This window comes from Triticum aestivum, chromosome 1D, assembly GCF_018294505.1.
Source record: "Triticum aestivum cultivar Chinese Spring chromosome 1D, IWGSC CS RefSeq v2.1, whole genome shotgun sequence".
Classification (NCBI taxonomy): Eukaryota; Viridiplantae; Streptophyta; class Magnoliopsida; order Poales; family Poaceae; genus Triticum; species Triticum aestivum.
Window position 1 is genome coordinate 72,442,443 of NC_057796.1, and position 26,361 is coordinate 72,468,803.

At 46.3% G+C, this 26,361-nt stretch overlaps 2 protein-coding genes across 5 annotated transcripts; both read left to right on the forward strand.

Annotated features, from left to right (window-relative positions):
* Positions 1 to 15,696: 15,696 nt before the first annotated feature.
* LOC123180373 (uncharacterized) lies at positions 15,697 to 22,488 on the forward strand. 4 transcript variants are annotated; one of them, XR_006490915.1, is made up of 8 exons: positions 15,697 to 16,053; positions 16,126 to 16,233; positions 16,331 to 16,483; positions 18,111 to 18,254; positions 18,336 to 18,407; positions 18,913 to 19,033; positions 20,021 to 20,114; positions 21,485 to 22,488. XR_006490915.1 is itself a non-coding variant. In XM_044592422.1 (7 exons), the coding sequence occupies exons 1-5, from the start codon at positions 16,041 to 16,043 to the stop codon at positions 18,389 to 18,391; spliced, it is 474 nt and encodes a 157-aa protein (XP_044448357.1). In that variant the 5' UTR covers positions 15,705 to 16,040; the 3' UTR covers positions 18,392 to 18,407; positions 18,913 to 19,033; positions 20,038 to 20,115. The 4 variants fall into 4 exon arrangements, 1 of the variants encoding a protein (XP_044448357.1); XR_006490914.1 differs by having other exon boundaries at positions 15,700 to 16,053; positions 18,910 to 19,033; positions 20,038 to 20,114; XR_006490913.1 differs by having other exon boundaries at positions 15,705 to 16,053; positions 20,038 to 20,114.
* A 384-nt stretch (positions 22,489 to 22,872) lies between these two features.
* On the forward strand, positions 22,873 to 26,101 carry LOC123157902 (uncharacterized). The gene is made up of 8 exons (XM_044576096.1): positions 22,873 to 23,037; positions 23,162 to 23,813; positions 23,898 to 24,117; positions 24,196 to 24,389; positions 24,476 to 24,649; positions 25,296 to 25,676; positions 25,769 to 25,933; positions 26,048 to 26,101. Exons 4-8 carry the CDS (start codon positions 24,384 to 24,386, stop codon positions 26,099 to 26,101), a joined length of 780 nt encoding a protein of 259 aa, XP_044432031.1. The 5' UTR covers positions 22,873 to 23,037; positions 23,162 to 23,813; positions 23,898 to 24,117; positions 24,196 to 24,383.
* The last annotated feature ends 260 nt before the right edge of the window (positions 26,102 to 26,361 follow it).

A 26,361-nucleotide genomic window follows, 5' to 3' on the forward strand; every position in this document is an offset into this window, starting at 1 on the left:
AATTAGGGAAGATCAATGGTTTGATTATCAGAGCCGACAGGTACTGTGGAATGGAAGTGCCTCCAAAAATGCCAAACTTCGCATGGGAAGAGCATATGGCAAAGCAATTGGAAGTTATTGTGTCAAACCCATACATGACTTGTCAGCGGCTGATCCCTTTTCAGAAATGACATAGCTTGCAATGTTTGAATTTGGGCGTTGTAATCTTTGAATTTGGACCTTGCAATATTTATGGTATTTGTTATATTGAATGATTTTTGTTTTCTTGTCTCAACGCAAACAGTTCATCCGGGTGAACCGCATGTCGTACATCGCACACACCTTGATCTGGCTGACCGTTTCTTTTGTGTTGCCTAATCACAAACAGTTCATCTGAGTGAACTGTATGCTATACATTGCACACATGTTGATCTGGCTGACCATTTCTTTTGTGTTGCCTAATCACAAACAGTTCATCCGAGTGAACCGTATGTTGTACATCGCACACACCTTCATCTGGCTGCCCATTTCTTTTGTTCCTCCTCATCGAAAACAGTTAATTGAACTGAACCATATGCCCTGAATCGCACACGCAACTAAAATCTAAACCGTGTTTGATGCATCCATCATCGCAAACGTTTTGCACCTCTTTTGACGGGTTTTTTACACCACCGTTTGTGATTATTACATCGCACACAGTTTCATCGAAGGGTCTCTAATCGTAGTGTTGCGTTAGCAGCATCCTGCAGTAGTGTATCATAACCACTTGACTCAGCTGAGAGTTATCTTCCTGATGATAGTGTCATTGACAGAGTTCTTCAATCACTTTCACCAAGCTATAAAGGCTTCGTGATGAACTATAATATGCAAGGGATGGAAAATACAATTCCCAAGCTCTTTGCGATGCTAAAGGCTGCAGAGGTAGAAATCAAGAAGGAGCATCAAGTGTTGATGGTTAACAAGACCACTAGTTTCAAGAAAAAGGGCAAAGGGAAGAAGGGGGACTTCAAGAAGAACAACAAGCAAGTTGCTGCTCAAGGGAAGAAGCCCAAGTCTGGACCTAAGCCTGAAACTGAGTGCTTCTACTACAAAGCGACTGGTCACTGGAAGCGGAACTGCCCCAAGTATTTCGCGGATAAGAAGGATGTCAAAGTGAATGGTATATTTGATATACATGTTATTGATGTGTACCTTACTAATGCTCGTAGTAGCGCCTGGGCATTTGATACTGGTTCTGTTGCTCATATTTGCAATAGGGGCTATGGATTAAACGAAGATTGGCTAAGGACGAGGTGACGATGCGCGTCGGAAATGGTTCCAAAGTCGATGTGATCACCGTCGGCACGCTACCTCTACTTCTACCGCCAGGATTAGTTTTAGACCTGAATAATAGTTATTTGGTGCCCAGCGTTGAGGATGAACATTATATCTGCATCTTGTTTGATGCGAGACGGTTATTCATTTAAATCAGAGAATAATTGTTGTTCTATTTATATGAATAATATCTTTTATGGTCATGCACCCTTGATGAGTGGTCTATTTTTGTTGAATCCCGATTGTAGTGATACACATATTCATAATATTGAAGCCAAAAGATGCAAAGTTAATAATGATAGTGCAACTTATTTGTGGCACTGCCGTTTAGGTCATATTGGTGTAAAGCGCATGAAGAAACTCCATGCTGATGGGCTTTTGGAATCAGTTGATTATGAATCACTTGATGCTTGCGAACCAAGCCTCATGGGCAAGATGACTAAGACTCCGTTCTCCGGAACAATGGAGCGAGCAACTAACTTATTGGAAATAATACATACTGATGTATGCAGTCCGATGAGTGTTGAGGCTCGCGGAGGGTATTGTTATTTTCTGACCTTAATAGATGATTTGAGCATATATAGGTATCTCTACTTAATGAAACATAAGTCTGAAACATTTGTAAATTTCAAAGAATTTCAGAGTGAAGTAAAAAATCATCATAACAAGAAAATAAAGTTTCTACGATCTAATCGTGGAGGTGAATATTTGAGTTATGAGTTTGGTCTTCATTTGAAACAATGTGGAATAGTTTCGCAACTCACGCCACCTGGAACACCACAGCGTAATGGTGTGTCCGAACGTCGTAACCGTACTTTATTAGATATGGTGCGATCTATGATGTCTCTTACCAATTTACCACTATCGTTTTGGGGTTATGCTTTAGAGACGGCTGCATTCACGTTAAATAGGGCACCATCTAAATCCGTTAAGACGACACCATATGAACTGTGGTTTGGCAAGAAACCTAAGCTGTCGTTTCTTAAAGTTTGGGGCTGCGATGCTTATGTGAAAAAGCTTCAACCTGATAAGCTCGAACCCAAATCGGAGAAATGTGTCTTCATAGGATACCCAAAGGAAACTGTTGGGTACACCTTTTATCACAGATCTGAAGGCAAGATATTCGTTGCTAAGAATGGATCCTTTCTAGAGAAGGAGTTTCTCTCGAAAAAAGTGAGTGGGAGGAAAGTAGAACTTGATGAGGTAATTGTACCTTCTCCCGAATTGGAAAGTAGTTCATCACAGAAATCAGTTCCAGTGATTCCTACACCAATTAGTGAGGAAGCTAATGATGATGATCATGAAACTTCAGATCAAGTTCCTACCGAACCTCGTAGGTCAACCAGAGTATGGTCCGCACCAGAGTGGTACGGTAATCCTGTTCTGGAGGTCATGTTACTTGACCATGACGAACCTAAGAACTATGAGGAAGCGATGATGAGCCCACATTCCACGAAATGGCTTGAGGCCATGAAATCTGAGATGGGATCCATGTATGAGAACAAAGTGTGGACTTTGGTTGACTTGCCCGATTATCGGCAAGCCATAGAGAATAAATGTATCTTCAAGAAGAAGACTCACGCTAACGGTAATGTTACTGTCTACAAAGCTCGACTTGTTGCGAAAGGTTTTCGAAAAGTTCAAGGAGTTGACTTCGACGAGTCCTTCTCACCCGTAGCGATGCTTAAGTCTGCCCGAATCATGTTAGCAATTGCCGCATTTTATGATTATGAAATTTGGCAAGTGGATGTAAAAACTGTATTCCTTAATGGATATATTAAAGAAGAGTTGTATATGATGCAACCAGAAGGTTTTGTCAATCCTAAAGGTGCTAACAAAGTGTGCAAGCTCCAGCGATTCATTTATGGACTGGTGCAAGCCTCTCGGAGTTGGAATATACGCTTTGATAGTGTGATCAAACCATATGGTTTTATACATACTTTTGGAGAAACCTGTATTTACAAGAAAGTGAGTGGGAGCTCTGTAGCATTTCTAATATTATATGTGGATGACATATTATTGATTGGAAATAATACATAATTTCTGGATAGCATAAAAGGATACATGAATAAGAATTTTTCAATGAAAGACCTCGGTGAAGCTGCTTATATATTGGGCATCAAGATCTATAGAGATAGATCAAGATGCTTAATTGGACTTTCACAAAGCATATACCTTGATAAAGTTTTGAAGAAGTTCAAAATGGATCAGTCAAAGAAAGGGTTCTTGCCTGTGTTACAAGGTGTGAAGTTGAGTCAGACTCAATGCCCGACCACTGTAGAAGATAGAGAGAAAATGAAAGTCATTCCCTATGCCTCAGCCATAGGTTCTATCATGTATGCAATGCTGTGTACCAGACCTGATGTGTGCCTTGCTAGTAGTTTAGCAGGGAGGTACCAAAGTAATCCAGGAGTGGATCACTGGACATCGGTCTAAAACATCCTGAAATACCTGAAAAGGACTAAGGATATGTTTCTCGTTTATGGAGGTGACAAAGAGCTTGTCGTAAATGGTTACGTCGATGCAAGCTTTGACACTGATCCATATGACTCTAAGTCACAAACCAGATACGTATTTATATTGAATGGTGGAGCTGTAAGTTGGTGCAGTTCTAAGCAGAGCGTCGTGGCGGGATCTACGTGTGAAGCGGAGTACATAGCTGCTTCGGAAGCAGCTAATGAAGGAGTCTGGATGAAGGAGTTCATATTCGATCTAGGTGTAATACCTAGTGCATCGGGTCCAATGGAAATCTTTTGTGACAATATTGGAGCAATTGCCTTAGCGAAGGAATCCAGATTTCACAAGAGAACCAAACACATCAAGAGACGCTTCAATTCCATCCGCGATCAAGTCAAGGAGGGAGACATAGAGATTTGCAAGATACATACAGATCTGAATGTTGCAGACCCGTTGACTAAGCCTCTTCCACGAGCAAAACATGATCAACACCAAGACTCCATGGGTGTTAGAATCATTACTATGTAATCTAGATTATTGACTCTAGTGCAAGTGTGAGACTGAAGGAAATATGCCCTAGAGGCAATAATAAAGTTGTTATTTATATTTCATTATATCATAATAAGTGTTTATTATTCATGCTAGAATTTTATTAACCAGAAAGTTAGTACATGTGTGAATACATAGATAAAACAGAGTGTCCCTAGTATGCCTATACTTGACTAGCTCGTTAATCAATGATGGTTAAGTTTCCTAACCATAGACATGTATTGTCATTTGATAAACATGATCACATCATTAGAGAACGATGTGATGGACAAGACCCATCAGTTGGCTTAGCATTATGATCGTTTAGTTTTATTGATATTGCTTTCTTCATGACTTATACATATTCCTCTGACTATGAGATTATGCAACTCTCGAATACCGGAGGAACACTTTGTGTGCTATCAAACGTCACAACGTAACTGGGTGATTATAAAGATGCTCTACAGGTGTCTCCGAAGGTGTTTGTTGAGTTGGCATAGATCAAGATTAGGATTTATCACTCCGTGTATCGGAGAGGTATCTCTGGGCCCTCTCTGTTGGAAATATGCCCTAGAGGCAATAATAAAATGGTTATTATTATATTTCCTTGTTCATGATAATTGTCTATTGTTCATGCTATAATTGTGTTATCCGGAAATCGTAATACATGTGTGAATACATAGACCACAACGTGTCCCTAGTAAGCCTCTAGTTGACTAGCTCGTTGATCAACAGATAGTCATGGTTTCCTGACTATGGACATTGGATGTCATTGATAACGGGATCACATCATTAGGAGAATGATGTGATGGACAAGACCCAACCCTAAGCATAGCGCAAAGATCGTGTAGTTCGTTTGCTAGAGCTTTTCCAATGTCAAGTATCTTTTCCTTAGACCATGAGATCGTGTAACTCCCGGATGCCGTAGGAGTGCTTTGGGTGTACCAAACGTCACAACGTAACTGGGTGACTATAAAGGTACACTACAGGTATCTCTGAAAGTGTCTGTTGGGTTGACACGGATCGAGACTGGGATTTGTCACTCCGTATGACGGAGAGGTATCTCTGGGCCCACTCGGTAATGCATCATCATAATGAGCTCAATGTGACTAAGGAGTTAGCCACGGGATCATGCATTACGGTACGAGTAAAGAAACTTGCCGGTAACGAGATTGAACAAGGTATTGGGATACCGACGATCAAATCTCGGGCAAGTAACATACCGATTGACAAAGGGAATTGTATACGGGATTGATTGAATCCTCGACATCGTGGTTCATCCGATGAGATCATCGAGGAACATGTGGGAGCCAACATGGGTATCCAGATCCCGCTGTTGGTTATTGACCGGAGAGTCGTCTCGGTCATGTCTACATGTCTCCCGAACCCGTAGGGTCTACACACTTAAGGTTCGGTGACGCTAGGGTTGTAGAGATATTAGTATGCGGAAACCCGAAAGTTGTTCGGAGTCCCGGATGAGATCCCAGACGTCACGAGGAGTTCTGGAATGGTCCGGAGGTGAAGAATTATATATAGGAAGTCCAGTTTCGGCCACCGGGAAAGTTTCGGGGGTTATCGGTATTGTACCGGGACCACCGGAAGGGTCCCGGGGGTCCACCGGGTGGGGACACCTATCCCGAAGGGCCCCATGGGCTGAAGTGGGAAGGGAACCAGCCCTTAGTGGGCTGGGGCGCCCCCCTTGGGCCTCCCCCTGCGCCTAGGGTTGGAAACCCTAGGGGTGGGGGACGCCCCACTTGGCTTGGGGGGCAAGCCACCCCCTTGGCCGCCGCCGCCGCCCCCCTGGAGATTGGATCTCCCAGGGGACGACGCCCCCCAGGGCCCCTATATATAGTGGGGGGGAGGGAGGGCTGCAGCACCCTAGCCCCTGGCGCCTCCCTCTCCCTCCCGTGACACTTCTCCCTCCCGCTTGCGCTTGGCGAAGCCCTGCCGGGATCCCCGCTACTTCCACCACCACGCCGTCGTGCTGCTGGATCTCCATCAACCTCTCCTTCCCCCTTGCTGGATCAAGATGGAGGAGACGTCGCTGCTCCGTACGTGTGTTGAACGCGGAGGTGCCGTCCATTCGGCACTCGGTCATCGGTGATTTGGATCACGACGAGTACGACTCCATCAACCCCGTTCACTTGAACGCTTCCGCTCGCGGTCTACAAGGGTATGTAGATGCACTCCTTCCCTCTCGTTGCTAGTAAACTCCATAGATGATCTTGGTGATGCGTAGAAAATTTTAAATTCTGCAACGATCCCCAACAGTGGCATCATGAGCCAGGCCTATGCGTAGTTACTATGCACGAGTAGAACACAAGATTGTTGTGGGCGTAGATGTTGTCAATTTTTCTTGCCACTACTAGTCTTATCTTGTTTCGGCGGCATTGTGGGATGAAGCGGCCCAGACCGACCTTACACGTACGCTTACGTGAGACAGGTTCCACCGACTGACATGCACTAGTTGCATAAGGTGGCTAGCGGGTGTCTGTCTCTCCCACTTTAGTCGGAACGGATTCGATGAAAAGGGTCCTTATGAAGGGTAAATAGAAATTGGCATATCACGTTGTGGTTTTACGTAGGTAAGAAACGTTCTTGCTAGAAACCTATAGAAGCCACGTAAAAACATGCAACAACAATTAGAGGACGTCTAACTTGTTTTTGCAGCATGTGCCTTGTGATGTGATATGGCCAAAAGGATGTGATGAATGAGATATATGTGATGTATGAGATTGATCATGTTCTTGTAATAGGAATCACGACTTGCATGTCGATGAGTATGACAACCGGCAGGAGCCATAGGAGTTGTCTTTATTTTTTGTATGACCTGCGTGTCATTGAATAACGCCATGTAAATTACTTTACTTTATTGCTAAACACGTTAGCCATAGAAGTAGAAGTAATCGTTGGCGTGACAACTTCATGAAGACACGATGATGGAGATCATGGTGTCATGCCGGTGACGAAGATGATCATGGCGCCCCGAAGATGGAGATCAAAGGAGCAAAATGATATTGGCCATATCATGTCACTATTTGATTGCATGTGATGTTTATCATGTTTTACATCTTATTTGCTTAGAACGACGGTAGTAAGTAAGATGATCCCTTATAATAATTTCAAGAAAGTGTTCCCCCTAACTGTGCACCGTTGCGAAGGTTCGTTGTTTCGAAGCACCACGTGATGATCGGGTGTGATAGATTCTAACGTTCGCATACAACGGGTGTTGACGAGCCTAGCATGTACAGACATGGCCTCGGAACACACGCAATACACTTAGGTTGACTTGACGAGCCTAGCATGTACAGACATGGCCTCAGAACACGGAAGACCGAAAGGTCGAGCATGAGTCGTATAGAAGATACGATCAACATGAAGATGTTCACCGATGTTGACTAGTCCGTCTCACGTGATGATCGGACACGGCCTAGTTAACTCGGATCATGTTGCACTTAGATGACTAGAGGGATGTCTATCTGAGTGGGAGTTCATTGAATAATTTGATTAGATGAACTTAATTATCATGAACTTAGTCTAAAATCTTTACAATATGTCTTGTAGATCAAATGGCCCACATTGCCCTCAACTTCAACGCGTTCCTAGTGAAAACCAAGCTGAAAGATGATGGCAGCAACTATACGGACTGGGTCCGGAACCTGAGGATCATCCTCATAGCTGCCAAGAAAGATTATGTCCTAGAAGCACCGCTAGGTGAAGCACCCATCCCAGAGAACCAAGACGTTATGAACGCTTGGCAATCACGTGCTGATGATTACTCCCTCGTTCAGTGCGGCATGCTTTACAGCTTAGAACCGGGGCTCCAAAAGCGTTTTGAGAAACACGGAGCATATGAGATGTTCGAAGAGCTGAAAATGGTTTTCCAAGCTCATGCCCGGGTCGAGAGATATGAAGTCTCCGACAAGTTCTTCAGTTGTAAAATGGAGGAAAATAGTTCTGTCAGTGAGCACATACTCAAAATGTCTGGGTTACACAACCGCTTGTCTCAGCTGGGAGTTAATCTCCCGGATGACGCGGTCATTGACAGAATCCTTCAGTCGCTTCCACCGAGCTACAAGAGCTTTGTGATGAACTTCAATATGCAGGGGATGGAAAAGACCATTCCTGAGGTATATTCAATGCTGAAATCAGCGGAGGTGGAGATCAAAAAGGAACATCAAGTGTTGATGGTGAATAAAACCACTAAGTTCAAGAAAGGCAAGGGTAAGAAGAACTTCAAGAAGGACGGCAAGGGAGTTGCCGCGCCCGGTAAGCCAGTTGCCGGGAAGAAGCCAAGGAATGGACCCAAGCCTGAGACTGAGTGCTTTTATTGCAAGGGAAGTGGTCACTGGAAGCGGAACTGCCCCAAATACTTAGCGGGCAAGAAGGCCGACAACACCAAAGGTATATGTGATATACATGTAATTGATGTGTACCTTACCAGTACTCGTAGTAGCTCCTGGGTATTTGATACCGGTGCGGTTGCTCATATTTGTAACTCAAAACAGGAGCTGCGGAATAAACGGAGACTGGCGAAGGACGAGGTGACGATGCGCGTCGGGAATGGTTCCAAGGTCGATGTGATCGCCGTCGGCACGCTACCTCTGCATTTACCTACGGGATTAGTTTTAAACCTCTATAATTGTTATTTAGTGCCAGCTTTGAGCATGAACATTGTATCTAGATCTCGTTTAATGCGAGATGGCTACTCATTTAAATCCGAGAATAATGGTTGTTCTATTTATATGAGAGATATGTTTTATGGTCATGCCCCGCTGGTCAATGGTTTATTCTTAATGAATCTCGAACGTGATGTTACACATATTCATAGTGTGAATACCAAAAGATGTAAAGTTGATAACGATAGTCCCACATACTTGTGGCATTGCCGCCTTGGTCACATTGGTGTCAAGCGCATGAAGAAGCTCCATGATGATGGACTTTTAGAGTCTCTCGATTATGAATCATTTGACACATGCGAACCATGCCTCATGGGCAAGATGACCAAGACTCCGTTCTCCGGAACAATGGAACGAGCAACCAACTTATTGGAAATCATACATACTGATGTGTGCGGTCCAATGAGTGTTGAGGCTCGCGGTGGCTATCGTTATGTTCTCACTCTCACTGATGACTTGAGTAGATATGGGTATGTCTACCTAATGAAACACAAGTCTGAGACCTTTGAAAAGTTCAAGGAATTTCAGAGTGAGGTTGAGAATCAACGTGACAGGAAAATAAAGTTCCTACGATCAGATCGTGGAGGGGAATATTTAAGTCACGAATTTGGCATACACTTAAGGAAATGTGGAATAGTTTCACAACTCACGCCGCCTGGAACACCTCAGCGAAATGGTGCGTCCGAACGTCGTAATCGCACTCTATTGGATATGGTGCGATCTATGATGTCTCTTACCGATCTACCGCTCTCATTTTGGGGCTATGCTTTAGAGACTGCCGCATTCACTTTAAATAGGGCTCCGTCGAAATCCGTTGAGACGACACCGTATGAATTATGGTTTGGGAAGAAACCTAAGCTGTCGTTTCTAAAAGTTTGGGGATGCAATGCTTATGTCAAGAAACTTCAACCTGAAAAGCTCGAACCCAAGTCGGAAAAATGCGTCTTCATAGGATACCCTAAGGAAACCATTGGGTATACCTTCTACCTCAGATCCGAAGGCAAGATCTTTGTTGCCAAGAACGGGTCCTTTCTGGAGAAAGAGTTTCTCTCGAAAGAAATAAGTGGGAGGAAAGTGGAACTTGATGAGGTGATAGTCACCCCTTCCGAACCGGAAAGTAGCGCAGCGCGGGAAGATGTTCCTGTGGTGCCTACACCGACTGGGGAGGAAGTTAATGATGATGATCATGAAGCTTCGGATCAAGTTACTGCTGAACTTCGTAGGTCCACAAGGACACGTTCCGCACCAGAGTGGTACGGCAACCCTGTCCTGGAAATCATGTTGTTAGACAACGGTGAACCTTCGAACTATGAAGAAGCAATGGCGGGCCCAGATTCCGACAAATGGCTAGAAGCCATGAAATCCGAGATAGGATCCATGTATGAAAACGAAGTATGGACTTTGACTGACTTGCCCGATGATCGGCGAGCCATAGAAAATAAATGGATCTTTAAGAAGAAGACAGGCGCGGATGGTAATGTGACCATCTATAAGGCTCGACTTGTCGCTAAGGGTTATCGACAAGTTCAAGGGGTTGACTACAATGAGACTTTCTCACCCGTAGCGAAGCTGAAGTCCGTCCGAATCATGTTAGCAATTGCCGCATTCTATGATTATGAGATATGGCAAATGGACGTCAAAACGGCATTCCTTAATGGCTTTCTTAAGGAAGAATTGTATATGATGCAGCCGGAAGGTTTTGTCGATCCTAAGAATGCTAACAAGTATGCAAGCTCCAGCGCTCAATCTATGGGCTGGTGCAAGCATCTCGGAGTTGGAACATTCGCTTTGATGAGATGATCAAAGCGTTTGGGTTTACACAGACTTATGGAGAAGCCTGTGTTTACAAGAAAGTGAGTGGGAGCTCTGTAGCATTTCTCATATTATATGTGGATGACATACTATTGATGGGAAATGATATAGAATTCTTGGAAAGTATAAAGGCCTATTTGAATAAGTGTTTTTCAATGAAGGACCTTGGAGAAGCTGCTTATATATTAGGCATCAAGATCTATAGAGATAGATCAAGACGCCTCATTGGTCTTTCACAGAGTACGTACCTTGACAAGATATTGAAGAAGTTCAATATGGATCAGTCCAAGAAGGGGTTCTTGCATGTATTGCAAGGTGTGCAATTGAGCACGGCTCAATGCCCGACCACGGCAAAAGATAGAGAAAAGATGAGTGTCATCCCCTATGCCTCGGCCATAGGGTCTATTATGTATGCCATGCTGTGTACCAGACCTGATGTAAACCTTGCCGTAAGTTTGGTAGGAAGGTACCAAAGTAATCCCGGCATGGAACACTGGACAGCGGTCAAGAATATCCTGAAGTACCTGAAAAGGACTAAGGATATGTTTCTCGTATATGGAGGTGACGAAGAGCTCGTCGTAAAGGGTTACGTCGACGCTAGCTTCGACACAGATCTGGATGACTCTAAGTCACAAACCGGATACGTGTATATTTTGAATGGAGGGGCAGTAAGCTGGTGCAGTTGCAAGCAAAGCGTCGTGGCGGGATCTACATGTGAAGCGGAGTACATGGCGGCCTCAGAGGCAGCGCAAGAAGCAATCTGGATGAAGGAGTTCATTACCGACCTAGGGGTGATTCCCAATGCGTCGGGCCCAATGACTCTCTTCTGTGACAACACTGGAGCTATTGCCCTTGCCAAGGAGCCCAGGTTTCACAGGAAGACCAGGCATATCAAGCGTCGCTTCAACTCCATTCGTGAAAGTGTTCAAAATGGAGACATAGATATTTGTAAAGTACATACGGACCTGAATGTAGCAGATCCGTTGACTAAACCTCTCCCTAGAGCAAAACATGATCAACACCAGAACACTATGGGTGTTCGATTCATCACAATGTAACTAGATTATTGACTCTAGTGCAAGTGGGAGACTGTTGGAAATATGCCCTAGAGGCAATAATAAAATGGTTATTATTATATTTCCTTGTTCATGATAATTGTCTATTGTTCATGCTATAATTGTGTTATCCGGAAATCGTAATACATGTGTGAATACATAGACCACAACGTGTCCCTAGTAAGCCTCTAGTTGACTAGCTCGTTGATCAACAGATAGTCATGGTTTCCTGGCTATGGACATTGGATGCCATTGATAACGGGATCACATCATTAGGAGAATGATGTGATGGACAAGACCCAATCCTAAGCATAGCGCAAAGATCGTGTAGTTCGTTTGCTAGAGCTTTTCCAATGTCAAGTATCTTTTCCTTAGACCATGAGATCGTGTAACTCCCGGATGCCGTAGGAGTGCTTTGGGTGTACCAAACGTCACAACGTAACTGGGCGACTATAAAGGTACACTACAGGTATCTCTGAAAGTGTCTGTTGGGTTGACACGGATCGAGACTGGGATTTGTCACTCCGTATGACGGAGAGGTATCTCTGGGCCCACTCGGTAATGCATCATCATAATGAGCTCAATGTGACTAAGGAGTTAGCCACGGGATCATGCATTACGGTACAAGTAAAGAGACTTGCCGGTAACGAGATTGAACAAGGTATTGGGATACCGACGATCAAATCTCGGGCAAGTAACATACCGATTGACAAAGGGAATTGTATACGGGATTGATTGAATCCTCGACATCGTGGTTCATCCGATGAGATCATCGAGGAACATGTGGGAGCCAACATGGGTATCCAGATCCCACTGTTGGTTATTGACCGGAGAGTCGTCTCGGACATGTCTGCATGTCTCCTGAACCCGTAGGGTCTACACACTTAAGGTTCGGTGACGCTAGGGTTGTAGAGATATTAGTATGCGGAAACCCGAAAGTTGTTCGGAGTCCCGGATGAGATCCCGGACGTCACGAGGAGTTCCGGAATGGTCCAGAGGTGAAGAATTATATATAGGAAGTCCAGTTTCGGCCACCGGGAAAGTTTCGGGGGTTATCGGTATTGTACCGGGACCACTGGAAGGGTCCCGGGGGTCCACCGGGTAGGGCCACCTATCCTGGAGGGCCCCATGGGCTGAAGTGGGAAGGGAACCAGCCCTTAGTGGGCTGGGGCGCCCCCCTTGGGCCTCCTCCTGCGCCTAGGGTTGGAAACCCTAGGGGTGGGGGACGCCCCACTTGGCTTGGGGGGCAAGCCACCCCCTTGGCCGCCGCCCCCTGGAGAATTGATCTCCCAGGGGCCGGCGCCCCCCCAGGGCCCCTATATATAGTGGGGGGAGGGAGGGCTGCAGCACCCTAGCCCCTGGCGCCTCCCTCTCCCTCCCGTGACACTTCTCCCTCCCGCTTGCGCTTGGCGAAGCCCTGCCGGGATCCCCGCTACTTCCACCACCACGCCGTCGTGCTGCTGGATCTCCATCAACCTCTCCTTCCCCTTGCTGGATCAAGAAGGAGGAGACGTCGCTGCTCCGTACGTGTGTTGAACGCGGAGGTGCCGTCCGTTCGGCACTCGGTCATCGGTGATTTGGATCACGACGAGTACGACTCCATCAACCCCGTTCACTTGAACGCTTCCGCTCGCGATCTACAAGGGTATGTAGATGCACTCCTTCCCTCTCGTTGCTAGTAAACTCCATAGATGGATCTTGGTGATGCGTAGAAAATTTTAAAATTCTGCAATGATCCCCAACTCTCTCGGTAATGCACATCACTATAAGCCTTGCAAGCAATGTGACTAATGAGTTAGTTGCGGGATGATGCATTACGGAACGAGTAAAGAGACTTGCCGGTAACGAGATTGAACTAGGTATGATGATACCGACGATCGGATCTCGACGAGTAACATACCGATGACAAAGGGAACAACGTATGTTGTTATGCGGTTTGACCGATAAAGATCTTCGTAGAAGATGTAGGAACCAATATGAGCATCCAGGTTCCGCTATTGGTTATTGACAGGAGATGTGTCTCGGTCATGTCTACATAGTTCTCGAACCCGTAGGGTCCGCACGCTTAACGTTCGATGACGGTTTGTATTATGAGTTGTGTGTTTTGGTGACCGAAGTTTGTTCGGAGTCCCGGATGAGATCACAGACATGACGAGGAGTCTCGAAATGGTCGATAGGTAAAGATTCATATATTGGAAGGTTGTATTCGGACATCGGAATGGTTTCGAGTGATTTGGGTATTTTACCGGAGTACCGAGGGGTTACCGGAAACCCGTGGAAGTATTCGGCCAACATGGGCCTAAGGGAGAAGAGAGGGAAGCCCGTGGGGGGTGGCTACGTGCTCCCTCCTAGGGAGTCCGAATAGGACAAGGAGGAGGGGGAGGCGCCCCCTTCCCTTTCCCTCTCCCTCTCCTTCCTATTCCCTTCGGTGGAGAAAGGAAAGGGGGGGGGGGGGCGAATCCTACTTGGACTAGGAGTCCAAGTAGGACTCCCCCATGGCGCGCCCCTCCTGGCCGCCGGCCTCTGTCCCCCCTACTTTATATACGTGGGCAGGGGGCGCCCCAAAGGCACACCAATAGTTCTCTTAGCCGTGTGCGGTGCCCCCCTCCACAGTTTACTCCTCCTGTCATAGAGTCGTAGTGCTTAGGCGAAGCCCTGCGCGGATCACATCACCATCACCGTCGCCACGCCGTCTTGATGACGGAACTCTCCCTCGACCCTCTACTGGATCAAGAGTTCGAGGGACGTCATCGAGCTGAATGTGTGCTGAACACGGAGGTGCCGTACGTTCGATACTTGGATCGGTTGGATCGTGAAGACGTTCGACTACATCAACCGCGTTAACATAACGCTTCCGCTTTTGGTCTATGAGGGTACGTGGACACACTCTCCCCCTCTAGTTGCTATGCATCTCCTGGATAGATCTTGCGTGATCGTGGGATTTTTTTGAAATTGCATGCTATGTTCCCCAACAGCCGGCGCCACACTACACGGAGCCGACATGTACAAGTTCGGCGCCGTGCTACATGGAGCCGACCTATGATAGGCCCACAGAAACCCTAAGGGTCAGATTTTCTTGGCTCCACATAGTATGGCGCCGAACTTTTACATCTCGGCACCATGTAGTGTGGCGTCGACATGTACAACTTCGGCGCCATGCTATGTGGCGCCGATCGCCAGATTCCAAATTAGTTTTGCCCAAGGGCCAGATGTGCCTCAAGTCGCTCAAAGGGCCAGATTTGTCAAAAAATACGCAACATATTGACTACTGCATAGGCAAGAAGACACGAAGGTGAGAGTCGAGATGACATTTTGAACATGGGTCGATATTCTTAGCCACCTGATCAATGGACTCCCTCGAAAACAAAAGCAAGGATATCACTGTCGTCTATCTATCTTATAACCTCTAAAAGTCGACACCGAGGCGCCAGGGTTCCCGACCCTCACAAGGCCAAATAAAATCACCGACCCAAGGGTTCCTGCCCGATGTTTTCCGTCCAATATGTTTTGTAAAAATGTTCCCTCATAATTTCTTGCATCATACGTGAACCTTTTATTAGTGGGTCATATGTGAATATTGTTGATAATAATGCATGAAGAAAATTAGGTTATAGTTGGTCGTCGAGCAAGAAGCGTGATCCGCGTGACATATGGTGTCTACCTTGGATCTAGAAGAGAGAGAAAAGATGGACAGTTGTGATTGGCTGTACAATCAACGACCCGTGGGAGGCGAAGCCTAGCCAATCGTAGCTCTCTTGCCTGTGCATGCGCAAATATATTCATCAGCCCGCGTAACCAGTTTGAGATGCGTCCCGCGCAACGAATTTGAGATGCGTTCTATACAACTCTTGCTTTTCCCGCCGGCCGAAATATTAGAGGTATCCCGCACGCGGGGCCAAGAGAATGGTGAAAGAGAGATCTTTCAAATAAAACAAAAAAACCCACCCAAACAAAGCAGGCCCGCCGCTTCTGTCTTCTCTCCCCCAACTCCTTTCACGACCACACCAAGCCGCTGCCGCCGACCACCGTCGTCTCGCCCAACCCCGGCCTCCACTCCGCCGCCGTCGGCCCCTCCCCCGCTCACGCTGGACGCAGATGCGCTTGAGCTGCTCAACCCACGGCCAGATTCGCTCTCCCTCCGTCCCTGCCCGCGCCGGAAACCCTAGCCGCCGGCCGTGGCGACCGACCGCAGGGCGCAGGCACATGGCTCAGCTCAATGACATTGCTTGGTATGAATCCCTACCCCCCTCATCCTCTTCTCTCCCTCTTTGACGCCATCTCGTTTCGTCTCGTCTCTGTAGGTAGGCGCCATGGAGTGGAGCTTCCTCTGCTCGGGACGCCATGGATCTTGTGCTCGTCAAGGTCCTTCTTCCTCCAGCACGAGGACAAGCAGCAGCAGCAGCATCAAGGTCCGCCCCGCTCTCTCGATTTGCTCTTCTTCCATCCCCTTCCCTTCCATCCCTTTTCCTGATCGCAGTTCCAATTTGATGCGGTTTCCTCATGCAGGTGGACAAAAAGGACCTCGTCTCCGCTCCATGGCAGTTGCTCGCCGCCCGACCGGCCGTCCATGCTGCCAAAGATCACCGGCGTCAGCAGGGCCACCAACAACATCGTATTCCGCTTCTTCCTGTCCTCCGGCATCCTCGTCCGCTACTGAAGGTACTCACTCGTTCACCTCTCCTTGTTGCCCCCGAAATGCCCACCCTTTTCTTCCTTGCACTTTACATTATGACGAAATCCTCAAATGGGGAGATGAGAGGCTCGTTAACCTCTACGGTTGGTTTCTTTGACTGCCATGAACAGTGATGGTATCAAACAGTTTTGTGTGTGCGTGCATGTGACTCCTGGTACCCTATACCCCCACATTTGTGCTTTGACCTTTTAGGCCCTGTTCGGTTCACAACTTTTCTACAGGAACCGTATGGAATTTTTTACCAAACGGGGCCTTGTTGTTTCAACTTTGTTCAAAGTGATTTCCTTCTGAGTATTTCATCATTTGGTTAAACATGATGGATCTTGATCTTATGTGTCGAAATGTGGAGGCATTTACTACACTCTCTGTTCCTAAATGTAAGATGTTTTTTGCAGTTCATGAAACTTCCATGATATTTCATTAATACATTTTTGGGTTTACACACAACTAAGTGTTGCTTCCTTTATTGTCAATGTTAACTTAGAGGAGATTTGTTCTGCTGTTGACCAGACGGTTGAGTTTCAAGAACACTTTTAATGGAGTGGACAACTAGAATTTCTCATTTTCTTACAGAGCCTGCTTGTGTTACTAGCGATACACTTCATTTGGAGCCTAGCTGTATTGTTGTACTAGATTTTATTTTACACAACAACTAGTATTTGTCATGGCACTGCTGTTAAGTTATTCCACTCTTGATACTTGGGGTATTAGATTACTTTACTACTTTTGATTTCTGGCTTGCAGATATGTTGGTGATAATGCAAAAGCATAACCTTCTTTTTTTAGTCATATTGTAACTGAATTTTGGTGGATGGATGCTTTGTCTTGATGTTAGTATCACTCTTGAGGCTGGCTGTGTGTGATCTAAAGCCAATTTTCATCCCAATTTGTATAGGCTTGGGTCTGTTCTTAGTTTTAGTCCTGGGAGTATGGTTCTCTAGAACATGTTTCTTGAATTGCAGAATCTCAGTTTGCAAGTAGATCATGGTACTGCGTGCACAGTTGGACCTGGAACACTCGACTCTCATTTGGCAACATCATATTTGCTTTTGTGGAAGTAGCTTATGTTCAGTTTTGGACTGGTTCTGTGACCTGTTATGTGGTTCTAGATTGACATCTCTTTTTTGAACTAGCTAGCTAGTCGTCTGGCTAGATTGTTAGGGAACGTTTGGTTCGCTAGCTCACCTAGCTTAGCTGGGCTAGTTTTTTCTAGCCGGCTCTGGCTAGAGTCGTCAAAAGCAAGCCTGGTTCTTTGGATGAGTAGCAATTAAAGCGTTAACTACCCACGATACGTGCTCTTGCCTATGCGGGAGAGCCAAATTGGCTCGCCTCCATCGGCAAGCTTTTCGTGGCAGTTGCAGGCTAGATTGCCCTTAAAGGCTAGTTTTATTTTCCTTACCAAATAGCTATCCTTTCCTAGCAAGGCTAGGGCCTGCCCTTGCCTAGGATCCAAACGTACCCTTAGTCTCCTAGGTAGAAGAACTACTTGCCCTGCGGATTACATGTGAAACGGCCAGATCGTACTTGCATATATATGTTTCTTCCCTGTCATGTTTACTAAATTCCTTGCCTTGATTTGATTTATTTTTCCAGAAGGTGGAACCAAGGAATCAGGCCTGTGCTCCTCGTTGTCCTCGACCACCAAGGATGCAGGCCCCCAGCCTTGGTTCTTCTGCGACTACCGCACCAACCTCGGCGCCCAACCCCCTAGAGCCACCGACAGTCCCGACTCCCAAGGTCCGATCCGCCTCACATCTCTCTCTATATTATATTAGCCTTGCTGGACAGTCGATGAGATAATACTTCTTTTACCTGCAGAGGCAAGCGCTTTAGTACATGGTGTGATGACTTGTGCTCCCATGGCTCCATCCTAGGCTACAACTACATTAGGTGAGTCCCAGGCTTCGCCTTCCTCTTCATGCTCTGGGAACTAGCTTTCATGCTATGGCCATTATGTGCTCTACTCTGGCCATCGAGCCGATAGATATAGTGCTTGTGGTCTGTGGTGGTTGTTAGTGGCCAATGGTCCTTTCTTTTTACAATTGACATATTTAGGCTTAGTAATATGCTCTCTTAATGATCATGGCTTTGGTTTGTGGATGGTTAGGCCCTGATTAACTGGAGGTTTATCATCTTTGTTCCAAGATTTTGCTTGCTCTGCTCTGCTCTAACCCGATCCTTGTGTTGGTACTTGAACCATCTCATTGTGATTACCTAAAATTTATGATACTGGGTAGAGATTGGTTGGTCCTGATCAAAGCTTTGCCTCTAGAGGAATTGCTCTCTTTATTTGAAAATGATTGATTGACGCTGTATAGGGCATTCATGATGTAATAGTGATTTAATATCGAACCTCAGTTTGATAAGATGATTATTTTTCTATTTGGAGTAGCAGGTGCCCACCAGTTCAATGGATGACATCGACGACCGGGACATGTGCCCAAGCTGACAAGGACATCGTCGAGTCCGACAACAATCTCTACTATGAGCTCGTCCACCACGACTCCCCACAGAAGGTCGATCCCTCTTTACTGTGAGGTTTTTGTTCAAGTTATCGCGCCTCTGCTGCAGCCTAGTTTTTGAACTAAACCAGATGCAGAAAATTATCACCTTTGGCAAAGAAAGTGTCACATTTCACAACTTAATTCACATACTAGCTCATGTAGTATTTTTTTCTAAGAACCAATCCTGCTTTCTAAATTGGGTCTATGGTTTTTGGGGGTGTCTATTCATTGCTTCCCTTGTTGGTGTTGTCCGTTTGTACAGTTTTTTCTTAACCTCTTGCTCAACAAGATTGTTAATGATCACTGATGAGTAGTACAGTTTTCTAATATTTTTATATATGCTGTAGCAATAGATTTCCCCTACAAGCAATTCTATTATGCTTCAGAAATGCTACTGTTTCTGTCTTCTGATCTTGTAGTAGTGTAGGTCTGGTTATGCATGATTTGCTTTTTGTTCATGGGAGTGTTTTTTCTTAGGCGTGGAGTTAAAATTATGGTAGGCAATGCATGTGTAGAAAAAGTGCTATCGTTTTCTTGGAATCTATCTATATATGTGTTGTGCTTTAGTGCAAGATTAAATTCCCTAGTGTTAAACATGTACCTTAGGGGATTAAATTTTTTCAGGTTGGTCGTTGCTTAAAAGAGTCCTTGCACCTGCAGAGGCAAACAATGTGCCTTCTAGCACCTTATGCCCTGCAACCTTCGATACCCGACCATGATGTAAATAGTCCCTGCACTTGGCCTTAGAAGAGCTCTTGCCACACATCATTTGTCATTCTGTAGAGCCTTCTGTTAGGATTTCCGGGTTGATGACAAATTATGACTTTTTTTCTTTCTTTAACAAATGCCATGGTTTTGTCATTCTGTAGAGCGCTCTATTAAATGAATTGACGAATGAAAGTTCCATGTTGTAGGTAGGACCAGTAACTAATGCTAGCATCTTATGCTCTGTTTTAGCTCAGCTCCTTTGGACAGGTGGTCACAACTCACAATTTAAAGACTTCTTTTACCTGCAGAGGCAAGCGATGTGCTTCAGTACATGGTGTGATGACTTGTGCTCCCATGGCTGCCTCCTAGGCTACAACAACATTAGGTGAGTCCCTGGATTCACCTTCCTCTTCATGCTCTATAAACTAGCTTTAATGCTCTTGCCATTATGTGCTCTGCTCTGGCCATTGAGCCGATAGATATAGTGCTTGTGGTCTGTGCTGGTGGTCAGTGGCCTATGGTGCTTTGTTTTTACTACTGACATATTCAGGCTTAGTAATATGGTGTCTTAATGGTCATGGCTTTGGTTTGTGGACGGGTAGGCCCTGATTGACTGGAGGTTTATCATCTTTGTTCCAAGATTTTGCTTGCTCTGCTCTGCTCTAACCCCATGTCTTGTATTTGTACTTGAAGCAGCTCATTGTGATTACCTAAAATTGATGAGCTAGTTGGTTGGCTTCTTGTACAATGACATGGATCAGCTCTTGCTTATGTTGAAAGAAAGAATATTGAAGTTGGTTGTCTAGTCTTTATTAGGGTGTTACATACTCCCTCTGTTCCTAAATATAAGTCTTTTTAGAGATTTCAATAGGAACTACATTTTTTCCGATAAAGATATGAACTACATATGGATGTATATGGACATATCTTAGAGTGTAGATTCACTCATTTTGCTCCGTATGTAGCCATATTGAAATCTTGAAAAAGACTTGTATTTAGGAATGGAGGGAGTATATCTGAAGTCAAACTATATGGGCTCTGGACTGCTATACTTCTCCAAATCCCGCATTTGAAAAAAAACTAGACCTTGCGGAGCGTAAGGCTCAAACGTGGGTGGCAGGCTGGACATGTTGTGTGTCACTGGCTAACTGGCTGACGCCCAGTTTCCTAAACGCCCACATTTGTGCTTTGATGTTTTAGGCCCTGTTCGGTTCACAGGTTTTCTACAGGTTTCCCATGGAAAATTTTCATGTGAAGTCTGTACGGTTTCCTTAGGAAAGGGAAGGTTTCCTACATGTTTTTAGGGGAAACATAACATCCATATTAAGACCAAAGGAAGCCTGTAGGGTTTCCAGTTTGCATTCCACCTATGGCTTTTTCCGTTCCTTTGTTTTGCACTTCCATGTACCAAACGGGGCCTTATTGTTTCAACATTGTTCAAAGTGATTTCCAACCGAGTCTTTCATCATTTGGTTAAACATGATGGATATTGATCTTATGTGTTGATTAAAACGTTCACTGGAGGCATTTTCAGTACACCCTCTGTTCCTAAATGTAAGATGTTTTTGCAGTTCAGTTTGAACTGCAAAAATGTCTTACATTTAGGAACGGCGGTAGGCCGGTAGTATTATATCACATAGTTGTCACCTGTAGACGGCTCTCTTGAACTAAAGATCTTATTTTTACTACCTTTTTTGAGCTATGACTTTCTTCCTTCACGAATAGTTTTATTAACTCTGTTGTTATATGTGGCAGAGAGGTTACTTGCAGCGAACAAGCCAACATCTTCGAAGCATAGGCTTTTTGCCACTGCAACGCCAACCCAAGGGCTTCAAAACGGTGGTTTTGGCCTTTTGCCCGTGGGAACGTCTCAGGACAGATGCAACATGCACTACTAGAATTTGGCATTTTGACGTCTGCCAACTCTTTGCCGTCTGCCAGCTGACGGCAAAGAGCCTCTTTGTCGTCCGCTTCCACAAAGCGAACGGTAAAGAAAGTGCAGATGGCAAAAAGAATATTTGCCGTCAGCTGCTTTTTTGCTGTCAGCCAGCTGACGACAAAGACCTAGAAGGCAGATGGCAAAGAGCTAGGTGGGCCCCACAGGGCACAGCGTGGGTCAGATTCTTTGTCGTCCGCCTAGTTTTTTCCGTCTGCCTTCTGGACAAATGGCCTAGTTAACGGCCGTCTCCCCCTCCTATGCGTGCTCTCTGTCTTTTCGGCCCTACCCCTCTCGCTCCGCCCTCTCTCTCTCACCCCCGTCCCCAACGCGCCCGCGCCCGCACCACCGCCCCACCCCGCCGCAGCACCACCCCGACGCCCCGGAGCCTTGCGGCCCCGTCGCCACCATTGCCCGGCGCCCCCTCCGCCCGGCCAGCGCCACCCCACCGTCGCCCCTCATGCTGCCGCCGCCCCACCCCGCCGCCCCGGAGCCCTGCGGCCCTGTCGCCACCACCGCCCGGCGCCCCCTCCACCCGGCCAGCGCCACCCCGCCGCCTCGGAGCCCTGTGGCCCCGTTGCCACCATCGCCCGGCGCCCCCTCCGCCCGGCCAATGTCCCTCCGCCGCCGAGCAACCCCACCGCCCGGCGCCCCTGGGCGTGCCGCAGGCCGTCCCACCCCTGCCGCAGGTGAGGCCCGGCCGCACCCCTTTATTTCTCTTTTTTTTTGTTTTTTTTCTTCTGTTTTTTAGTTTTGTTTTAGATTTAGTTTAGATTACTGTTAGTTTGGTTTTATATTTAGTTTAGTTTAGATTACTTTTAGTTTGGTCTTAGGTTTAGTTTAGTTTTAGGTTTATGCTTAGTAATGAAAAAAACTAAGAATAATTAGAAGAAGAGGAGGAGAAGAAGAATAGCTAGGTTTAGGTGTAGTTTTTTCCTGTTTTGTTTTAGGTTAATTAGTGCTAGGTTTAAGAAGAGGAAAAAGGAGAAGAAGAAGAAGAAGAAGAAGAAGAAGAAAGAAGAAGAAGAAAGCTAGAGGAGAGGAGTAGAAAAAGAAGACCATCGACACCCCGACCCCGACCACCGACACCCCGACACCTGACACCCCGACCACCGACCCCGACACCCTGAGACCCCGACAATCGACACCCGACCCCCACCCCGACCCCCGACCCTGACACCCTGACACCACACCGCGACCCACACCCCGACCCTGACACCACACCCCGACCCCAACCCCGACCACCGACACCCCGACCCTGACACCCCGACACCCTGAGACCCCGACAATCGATACCCCGACCCCGACAATGATGATGATGCATTTAATGATCCCGGAGCATATATAGACGATTCAGAGTACTATTAGTAATGTGAGCTTTCAATTTTTTATTATGTTCATGATGATGATACACTTAAATTATATACATGTTATTCATGTCAGGTATCCAAATTTTTTATGTTGTACTAATTTTGTTTACTTTTTGTCATTGCAAGGTTGTTGACAGGATGGTGGGCAAGGGTCCAGAGCGCCCCGAGCCTCCTGCGAGCGCTACTGGGAGGGGTGGTTCCATTATTCCAGCCCAGCCCCTCCAAAAAGCGCTGCTAGACAGTATGCAGACAGCTGCGGCGGGCGCTTCTTCTTCGGCTGGGAGAGGTCAGGGGAGGATGAAGAAGGCTGCTAGAGGTGGACGTGGCAGCGGGAGAGGTAGGAAGGCTGCTACGCCTTCCTCGCCGCCACCCTTAGCTGATTCACCCGACCACGTGGACCCGTCTCGGACTCCGGTCCATGAGCCTTCGGTCACCGATCCTTAGCCCCACCACACTCGGGTCATCGATCCTTCGCTCCACCAGACTCGTGTCACCGATCCTTCACCCCACGTGAGTCCGGTCAAGAGTCTTCGTCCCAGAAAACTCCGGTCCCGAAGTCTTCGTCCCAGAAGACTCCGATCCCGGAGTCTTCTTCCCACGAGACTCCGGAGGCTAGTGGACGTACTGATGGTAGCGAGGACACCTTTTCTGATGATAGCTACAGCGACGACGAGCTGGTTGAGAAGGGCAAGAAGGTCTACAAGCGTGGTTGTACAAAGCTCCCGCCCGTGCCGGCGACCCCCGACCAGAGGTGGTTGATTGCGCCTAAAGGGTTGAAGTAAGTGCATTTAATATTTTTTAACCTTTTGCCTTCATGTTCCTTCAAATTAATATCTAATGTGTTGGCCTTGTCATACTGTAGGGGCTGGGTACACCCCTGTGATGTCCGCAAGCCTAACTAGGTCCTTGGTGTGATTTGCCGGCAGCACTTCCCTGGGTGGGTCACGTTGCTCGATGAGGGTCAGTTTCCACAGCTAGCACTGAGCTGGGAGCTGTACTCGGTTGCCCCGGCCCCGCCAGGGGAGATGGTCGCCGGTGTCTTGTGCGAGACGGTGGCCAACATGGTGTTCCGTCAGTTTTGGGTAATTTCTCCTTTACAGAATTAAAAGTCAACACTACCTAGTGATTGTACTAATCAGTGTTGTCTTGTTTGATTGCAGAACTTCTACAGGGTTTCAGAGGGAGAGCAGGAGGCTGCGTCTATGGTTGTCGAAACCGAGTGCAAGCGCCTACTTCAGAACTTACGGCACGAGGCTCGGGTGCAGGCCGTTCGATACTACTACGCCTCGAAGGGTATTAGGAGGGCCAAGCAGAAGTGTCGCGACAAGTTTTTGATAAGGAGAAGTACATGCAGGTAATTACCTATTCTTAAGGCCTTGAACTTAGTTTTCTTAATTTGATTCGTAGGCGTAGCGCTGAAATTTCTCTTGACTAACTTAGGTGCCCCCGAGATGGTGTGTGGATAAGATGGACTGTTGGGAGGCGTTGGTGGATGTGTGGTGCTCTCCCGAATGGCTAGTCGAACAACAGAGTGCGAAGGATAAGCGTGACCAAATGGAAGGTGTGCCACACCATCAAGGGAACTCCAACCTGTTTGAGTACGGGAATAACTGGGTATGTGGTTTGGTACATGATTCATGCAATTTCATTCTTCATGCTAGCATTTATCCCTTCCAAAATGACTTAATATGCTTAGTTAGTTAAAAAATGGCATAACTACTTGGATAGTTCATTTATGACATATTTAGCTCCAAAAAGACATAATAACCTTAGATAGCTCTATAAAATGACTTAATATGCTTTAGTTAGTTAAAAAATGGCATAACTACCTTCGATAGCTCAATAACGACCTAAACTGATCTTAGCTAGTTCATTCATGACATAATTAGCTATAAAATGACATAATAACCTTAGATAGCTCTATAAAATGACTTAATATGCTAAGGTTAGTTAAAAAATGGCATAACTACCTTCGATAGCTCAATAACGACCTAAACTAATCTTAGCTAGTTCATTCATGACATAATTAGCTCTAAAATGACATAATAACCTTGGATAGCTCAATAATGACATAATTAGCATACTTTGGTCAAAAATGGCATAATAATCTTGGTTACCTCGAAAATGACCTAAACTTAGCTTATTTTCATCGAAAATGACATAATAACCTTTCTTAGCTCTAAAATGACCTATTTACATAGCAATATCATTCTTCATGCTAGCTTGAGCCCTTAACTAATATTTTGTTCCTCTCTCTCAGGCGCACCACCACAAGAAGCCTGTGCCAAGTCTGTTCGACCTCTATGGCATGGCCCATATGGCCCCGTACAAGAAGGCCAAGCCATTCACGGAGTCTGACCTAGATCATCTAGAGAGCTTCACCAACATCTCCTCCCACCACAAGCTTGTGAAGTACAGAGACGAGGGGAAGGCGAGGAAAGGGGAGGACTTTAACCCGAGCCAGGATCCTTTTGATACAGAGCTGGTGATGATATCTGGTGGCGGGAGGTCCCATGGCTCTCAAGGCATTAGTGATGGACTGATACGTTGTCCTAAGACTCTCCCGCAGATCAAGAAGCGCCTGAGTAGCTCTGATCCTCAGATAACACCTCGTGCACGGCTTGCGGAGCTTGCCATGGCGGTTAGTTATATGGACTCTCTCACCTTCCCTCCATTACATTGTGTGTGTGTCCGTCGATGATTACAATGCTAACGAGTAGTGGTGTGTTGCAGGCATTGGTTGAGAAAGAGAGATTGAAGACCCAGACGCTTTTGGAGGAGGCAAAAAGGGAGGCGGCGGAGAGGGAGAGGGAGATGGAGGAGAGGACGACTAAGCTGTTGGAGGAGGAGAGGAACCGGAACGACAACGCTAACCGGGCCCTATACAAGCTCATCGTGGTACGTTTCTTGTGCATATTTAGCCCAATCATGCACGTAATGTTCTCATTACTATCTAATATGACTGACTTGTGAGAACCAAATGTGCAGATCATGTGCGAGAAAAACGGTCAGGCCCCTCCGCCGATGCTCCAGATTGCTTCGGCGACCACGGTGAGTTTGATTTGAATGGTCGTTAGTTACTACTATTCACATTTCAGTTTGCGAACTTGCTAACGAGACATTATTGGAAATGATCTTTGGTGCAGCATGGCTCTCGACAAGCATCGACCAATCCTTCTGCGTCTGCCAATGTCGGAACCCCGACCGGTCCTTCACCTCCGTCTGGCACTGGCGCAGCCCCGACCATTCCTACACCTCCGTGATAACGGTATTTTTCTTCTTATTTAGCCTGTTTAGTCCATTTTTGACATAATTTAGCCTATTTA

Excerpts from the sequence above, each read along its gene's own strand:
- LOC123180373 (XM_044592422.1), top strand. Across the intron at positions 16,234-16,330 it reads GCAGCAGCAGCAGCATCAAG|GTGGACAAAAAGGACCTCGT; the intron begins GTCCGCCCCGCT and ends TTCCTCATGCAG. Across the intron at positions 16,484-18,110 it reads ATCCTCGTCCGCTACTGAAG|AAGGTGGAACCAAGGAATCA; the intron begins GTACTCACTCGT and ends TTATTTTTCCAG.
- LOC123157902 (XM_044576096.1), top strand. Across the intron at positions 24,650-25,295 it reads TTGAGTACGGGAATAACTGG|GCGCACCACCACAAGAAGCC; the intron begins GTATGTGGTTTG and ends CCTCTCTCTCAG. Across the intron at positions 25,677-25,768 it reads TTGCGGAGCTTGCCATGGCG|GCATTGGTTGAGAAAGAGAG; the intron begins GTTAGTTATATG and ends GGTGTGTTGCAG.